This window comes from Staurois parvus, unplaced genomic scaffold (assembly GCF_062004578.1).
Source record: "Staurois parvus isolate SC_StPar_1 unplaced genomic scaffold, SC_StPar_1.0 ptg000135l, whole genome shotgun sequence".
NCBI lineage: Eukaryota > Metazoa > Chordata > Amphibia > Anura > Ranidae > Staurois > Staurois parvus.
The window spans coordinates 4,158,604-4,165,600 of record NW_028317931.1 but is presented as its reverse complement, the minus strand read 5'-3'; the positions used below and the strand labels follow the sequence as shown (position 1 = coordinate 4,165,600).

Here is a 6,997-nt window from a genome sequence, read left to right as displayed (position 1 = left end):
CTGAAAACCCATCTCTTCAGGGAAGCCTACCCCGCCCCCAGCTAATACTGGGATCCACTACTCCTCCTACCACTCCATCCCCCACAGCGAATTACCTCTTGTACCACTATCCCCTCCCTCCTAGATTGTAAGCTCCAAGGAGCAGGGCCCTCTAATCCCGCTTGTATTGAACTGTATTGTTACTGTACTGTCTCCCTCCATAATGTAAAGCGCTGAGCAAACTGTTGGCACTATATAAGTCTTGTATAATAATAATAATATTGACTCCTGTGAGGCTAGAAGAGCAAGCGGAGCATGGGTAGTCGGCCTTTTGGCTAAGATCAAGTGTAGTATCGACCTTGCCTTTAGGGGTGTCCCGGCTTCCAGCTAGGACGTTGAGAAACACTTGCATCTATCCAAGCCATTTGGTCTGTGTGGGGTACCCTCTTCTCGGCCTTGTAGGATCGTCGGTTAAATCCGGCTTCACCTACTTGCTGCTATTGGGTTTGAGGCTTAGCCCCCACACAGAACGAGTTTGTGATCTTCCCCCCCCTTGTTCACTCTGCGTTACTACCTCCGGGCAGTAGACGCTCAATAGCCTTTTCAAAGGCTAAGCAAGCGAGAGTGAAGCCGCCGAGGAAGAAGAAGGAGAAGGAACCCGACCAAGATCCCTGGGAAGCCCTTCTGAACTCCTCTGCGCCAAGATGGGGAAGAAACAGACCGCGAAGAAGCCACAGAACGCCACCACCGCCAAGACCCCGGGAGAAGCCGCCTCCGCCTCCACCTCCACCCCAGACCGCTCCGGCCCTGCAGACGGTCTCCCTCCCTTGGAGCCCTGGATGAAGCAGACAGTCGTGCTGCGGCTGAAAGAGGTAGATGGCAGAATCCCGGAAATGACCCCGGAAGTCTTTGGCAAGAAGATGATACTCGAGCAGGGATTCAGCAAGGCAGAGACCCTGTCGGTGCAGTCCTTTGTGAGAGGCATGTTCCTGGTCACCTTTGTCTCACTACAGGTGTGCAGAAGGTACTGGGAGGCAGTAAAGACCGCTGGACCCGACTCCCTCTTCCGGAAGTTCGCTGCGAACTCTCCCATTCAAAGGGACGAAAGAAGGATCACGGTGTCCATGAGAAACCCTCACGTCCCCGGCAGAGACATCGCCACCTACCTCCAAAGGTTCTGTGTCGTGTTGAAGGACCCAGTCCGGATACTAGACACCAACGGCTTCTGGACTGGTAAGTGGGCCGTGTTTTGCAGGCTACTAAGAGATCGCCCCGCTGGAGATCTCCAACACCTGCAACAATGCTTCTCCCTGGGATCGTCATCAGGACTCCTACACTACCCGGACCTACCCCAGTCATGCCGCAAGTGCGGCCAGCCGGGGCACGAGGGTAAGGAATGCAGTGTGCTTTCTTGTAGGTTCTGTAGGTCTGCAGGTCACGAGACCAAGGATTGCCCAAGGTCCAGAACCTGCAACCTCTGTGGACGGTCCGAGCACGTCTACAGAGACTGCCCAGAAAGAAGCAGGACGTACGCCGGGGCCCTGAGCAAGGGCCCGGCCACCAAACCAGCGCCACAAAAGCCTCCAAAGGACCCGGGTAAGAGGAACCCCCCCCAGGCCCCAGGTACCCCTGCCCCTGGTCCCCCTGCCCCTGGTCCCCCTGCCCCTGGTCCCCCTGCCCCTGGTCCCCCTGCCCCCCCTGCCCCTGGTCCTCCTGCCCCTGGCCCCCCTGCCCCTGGTCCCCCTGCCCCTGGTCCTCCCGCCCCTGGCCCCCCCGCCCCTGGCCCCCCTGCCCCTACCCCTGGTCCCTCTGCCCCGGCCCCCGGCCCCTCGGCCCCTGGTCCCCCTGCCCCTACCCCCCCCTGCCCCCCTGCCCCTGCCCCGGTCCCACCCCCCCCGGACCTGTCCTCCCAGGAGGACTTCCCGCCCCTTCCCCCTGTTACCCCTGTCAGCAACTCTGCGGCGGGGTACAGGAAGCGGAAGAAGGAGCAGGCCAGCCCGGCGGCGGAGGACACCTCCTCTGCCACCAAGCGACCTGCCGTCCTCCAGAATGTCGCAGGCCCCGACCCCGTGGGGGAGGACCTCGACACGCTGGAGGAAGAAGAGGTGGAGGAAGAGATGGCTCTGACCCAGTCGGAGCCAGATCTCTCCACCGACTTCAATGAGGTCCTCAACGAGGTCCTCAATCAGATTGGTCTGGGCCAGGACACTTGTCAGGCTGCAGAGGTCACAGAGGTCGCCCCCCCTCCCCAGGGGAGGTAGGCACAGCCCCTGCCGACTAACCCCTTCATCTCTCTCCCATGATGGCTGAGATATCTATCTTTTCCATTAATGTGAGGAGCATAAAGGACGCGTCTAGGAGGCAGACTGTGCTGACCTTTCTTTCCACACAGCAGAGTGATGTGTACATGCTTCAGGAGTGCGCACTTCCCCCTCTGAGGAGGTACACTCATTTGTCCTCCCAGTGGACCCATGGTCCCTCCTACTGGTCTGGGGGTGGCGATTGCAAGTCTGCAGGGGTTGCGGTTCTTATCCGGGGAGGACGTTTCACTGTTGACTCCGCCCATGAGCTCGTCTGTGGCCGCCTTCTGGTCATAGATGGTTCGTGGGCGGGGGAGCCCGTTAGGCTCATCAACGTGTACGCCCCCCCGGAGAAGAACGCGCGGCTGGAACTTTTCCAAACCCTGCGGACGCAACTCGCCACAACGAGAGCAGTAGTAATCGGCGGTGACTTTAACTGTCCGATAGAGGAGGATGGGCGCAGCTCCAGCATATACGCAAAACTCGACGTCACCTCGAAGCTGCTCCGGGAGATGATCGCAGAGGCTTCCCTGCGAGACGCAGTGGGATCCGTGGGGCGCGGTTCCGTGAACTACTCATGGAGCCGCCCCGATGGATCCGTGCGCTCCAGGATTGACTTTGTGCTCACCTCCAGGGCAGTCAGGCACCGCGGGTTCTCCATGGTTCCCTGCTTTTTCTCTGACCACAGGGCCATTCACTTTCAAGGTGATCTGGGAGAGGGCTTTGCCCCGGGCCCAGGCTCCTGGAAGCTGAATTGCACCCTGCTGGGCGATGAGGAACTGCTAGCGGAGCTCAGGGAAATCTACGGTGCCTGGCGAGAGGAGAAGGCTTTCTTTCCTAAGGTCAGCGACTGGTGGGAGTTCGTGAAAGTCAAGCTGCGCAGCTTCTTTCAGGCCAGGGGACGCCAGCAAGTGTGTGCCAGGAGGAAGGAACTCAGGAGGCTGCAGCGTCAGCTGCAGTCCCTGCAGGACCTTCACCACTGTGGCTGGGACGTGAGGCAAGACCTGGAGGACACCAAGAAGTGCTTGAAAAAGCACTTTGAGGAAGAATCCAGGCACATTGTCTTCCGTGCCAAAGTGGAGCATCTCGAGAAAGGTGAGAAGTGTAACTCTTTCTTTTTCAGGAAACTCCACTCAGGACACACACCCCTGTCGGAGCTGCGTGACAAGACTGGAACACTCCAGAAGGGGAAGGAGGCCGTGATGGAAGTGGTCAGCGACTACTACTCCGACCTCTACTCTCCTAAAGAAACGAACTCGGAAGCGGCCGACAGGTTCTTGTCAGGTATCTCTAACACTATTGATCCTGCAGGTTTGTCGGCCACCAACGCCCCCTTGACGTTGGAGGAACTGCACTCTGCCGCTAAATCCTTTAGGCAAGGCAGGACCCCGGGCTGCGACGGTCTCCCAGCGGAGCTTTATGTAGCGCTGTGGGATCTCGTGGGCCCGGACCTGCTCGAGCTGTACGAGGAGATGGTGGTGGAGGGCAAGATGCCTCCTTCGTTGAGGGAGGGGATGATCACGATCCTGTACAAGCGTAAGGGGGAGAGATGTGACTTGAAAAATTGGCGTCCCATCTCTCTTCTGAACGTGGACTACAAGATCCTCGCCAAGGTCATGGCGAACAGACTGAAGGCTGTCATCGGACAGATCATCAACCCGGATCAGACTTGTGGCATTCCTGGCCGCAGGATTGCGGACAGCCTAGCGCTTGTCCGGGACACGGTCCAATACATCAAGGACCGCCGTGTGCACGCGGCCCTGGTCAGTCTTGATCAGGAGAAGGCCTTTGACCGTGTCTCCCATGGGTTTATGTGCAGAGCCCTGCGCAGGTTTGGTCTCGGGGAAATGTTTTGTTCATATGTTGACATCATGTATAATGACATCTGTAGTTCCGTGCAGGTGAACGGCTGGAAGACTGACCCCTTCCCGGTTCTCTCCGGGGTCAGACAAGGCTGTCCTCTCTCACCTCTGCTTTTTGTTTGCTGTATAGAGCTCTTCGCCGAATGCATCAGACGGAATCCAGAGATCGGGGGAATCACCGCACCGGGACCAGACAGACGGGAAGTGAAGTGCTCGCTCTACATGGACGACGTGACGGTGTTCTGTGCCAACCAGCGCTCCATCGACCTGCTCGTCCAGACCTGCGAGGACTTCGGCCAAGCTTCGGGGGCAAAGGTCAACTGCGGGAAGTCGGAAGTCATGCTCTTCGGAAAGTGGTTCCTGCCTTCTTCTGCATCCATGCCCTTTGGCATCAAGACAGACTTCATGAAGATTTTGGGAGTTTGGTTTGGTGCCGAGGGCGCAGCCCTGAAGTCTTGGGAGGAGAGACTGGCCAAGATGCGCCAAAAGTTTGGACTCTGGAGCCTCAGAGACCTCACCATCGAAGGGAAGACACTGGTACTCCGCAGCGAGATTCTCCCTGTGTTGCAGTACCTCGCCCAGGCCTGGCCCCCCCGGGTCAACACCTGCAAGGCCATCACCAGGGCGGTGTTTCACTTCATCTGGGGCTCCAAGATGGACAGAGTGAAGCGGGCAGTCATGTTCAAGGAACCCCTCAAGGGCGGTAAGGGCGTGCCCGACATCGCCACCCAGCTGAGGGTGTTCTTTGCTTGCAACTGCGTCCGCAGAACTTTGCCAAGAAGGACTATGGACTCTGGCGGGAACGCAATGTCTCGCTTCTTCCTGTTGCCTCTCTGGAGGTCCCTGGGGTGGGACACCTGGGATAGTTCCATCCCCTACAACTGGGACACTCCTTGGTTCTACTTGGATACCTTCAAGTTCATCAGGGAGCAAGGGCTGCAGGGAGTCAAGCCGGACTTGTGGAAGCCAAAGACCATCTACAAGCTCATCCGAGCCAGAGACATTTTGGAGTCGGTTCCAGGCCTGCCTTCAGACACCTGCAAGGTGGTCTGGAGGAATGTTTCTTCTAACATCCTCACCAACAGGCACAAAGACCTGGCATGGATGGCTATCCAGGGGGGACTGCCTCTCAGGACATTTATGCATGCCAGGAACCTGAGCAGATACAGACACTGCCCCTTCTGCATCACCCATGAGGAAACGTCTTATCACGTTTTCTGGGAGTGCTCATTTGCTCAGGCCCTGTTGAGGGCCCTGGAACCTGAACTCAAGGACTTTGTGCCACAGACAGCCATCACTCACTTTGGGGTTTTGAATGGACTGTTCTGTGGAACTTTTTCTTTGGAGGACATTGACGGCGCCTGGCGGGTGCTGTGCTGTTTCAAGGACGCTTTATGGTGCGCCAGAAAGCGCCTCACACTCCAGCGGGAGAGGATGTCCATTGAGGACTGCCGCAGACTGATCCTCAGTCTGCTCAGAGACTATTCCTTGTTGGACTTTAAGGAGGAAGAGGACGTCTGAAGATTTCCCCCTTCCCCCTACTCCCCCTTGCGTGTCTTTGTCCCTTCAATAAAGCTTCGGGCCTGTGTTTCCCCCTCCCCTCCCCTCCCACCCCCCCCCCCCCCCCACACACCCGATGCCTATTGTTGACAGTGTTTTTCTTTTCAGTTATCGTTTTCGTGCATGACATAGTGACTAGGAAATGTATATCGTATTAGGATGCTACAGTTTTTGGGGTAAGCGGCGTCATGCATGACGTGGTGGTCCGGGGGATTCATCCTCCGTGCACATCACGTCAGGCATCATACCGCTGAGCGAATGTATTTATTGGCCTGAATGTATTTATCGTATGTTTGGAACTGTATTGCTATGTGGTGCGCTGCGTCGCAGTACAGGGTGAGATGTACCCCGATTACACGTAACATGTTGTTTTTGATGCTTATGCAATAAAAGTATCTTTTCAATCAAAAAATGGGTACTAGTCAAAGTATTACATGTTCTGTTGCTTCTAAACCATAATTATACTCTAAAGATACACTTTATTACAAAAAAAAAATTTTTAATGATTGATTTGTCATATTACACTTTGTTATTGGATCTCTGGTAGTCAGATAAACTTTTGTTTTAGTAATAGTTCTGATTTAGGGAATAAAGCTGCTCATTGTAAAGAGGAAGGGAGGGTGCCAAAGTGACCCATCAATATGCATAGATAAGAACAGTGTATGATATATAAGTATATTTTGCAGAGATACATAAAATGCAGTCTCCTTAATGTGTGTCATTATAGATAACAGATAGATTTAAAATAATTGATGTACTTTTGGTCCATCCTATTTTCTGCTTGAGTTTAATTCTTATCCCTAAGTATTTGAATATGACAGATATATGAAATAAAATAAATGATTCTGTGCATCAATCCTGTGAAATAAATTACTTTTATGTAAAATCACTTAATTTTCAAGGTAATTAAGCTGTTATATTTTCTCTTGCTCTCATTTAATTCTAACTCTAATTAAGAAATAATTCAATAGCAATAAGTATCCAAGCCAGGAAATTATATTATAAATGGTAAGATGCTTCCATAGTCCTTTGTACTTATTACGTGACTCATTACTTATTTATTTTTAACAGTTACCAACTATAACAGTTATTATAAGATAATAATAAAAATAGTTACTTTTTAAAAGGGGAAAAGTCCCATTTAAACAATGGTATACTTTTGGTACTTTTGGAGGTCTGTTTCTGTGGGATCAATTACTTTGTGGTTGATTTACTAAAGCAGTAGAGCACATTTCACCTAGCTTAGTGAATAAGGTGAGTTTAAGTGAAAATTCATTTATCAAAGAATTGCTAATT

At 53.5% G+C, this 6,997-nt stretch overlaps 1 protein-coding gene across 1 annotated transcript; it reads left to right on the top strand.

Annotated features, from left to right (window-relative positions):
• The first annotated feature begins 872 nt into the window (after positions 1-872).
• On the top strand, positions 873-6,105 carry LOC149465991 (uncharacterized). Its single transcript, XM_089673108.1, has 3 exons — positions 873-992; positions 2,549-3,563; positions 4,272-6,105. Exons 1-3 carry the CDS (start codon positions 873-875, stop codon positions 5,660-5,662), a joined length of 2,526 nt encoding a protein of 841 aa, XP_089529234.1. The 3' UTR covers positions 5,663-6,105.
• Positions 6,106-6,997: the final 892 nt, after the last annotated feature.

What these genes read in the sequence shown, in the direction of transcription:
- LOC149465991 (XM_089673108.1), top strand. Translation starts at nt 873, where the DNA reads ATGACCCCGGAAGTCTTTGGCAAGAAGATGATACTCGAGCAGGGATTC. An exon ending in TCACCTTTGTCTCACTACAG is followed by an intron (nt 993 to 2,548) that starts GTGTGCAGAAGG and finishes TCCGCCCATGAG; the next exon opens with CTCGTCTGTGGCCGCCTTCT. An exon ending in GGCCGACAGGTTCTTGTCAG is followed by an intron (nt 3,564 to 4,271) that starts GTATCTCTAACA and finishes TTTGCTGTATAG; the next exon opens with AGCTCTTCGCCGAATGCATC.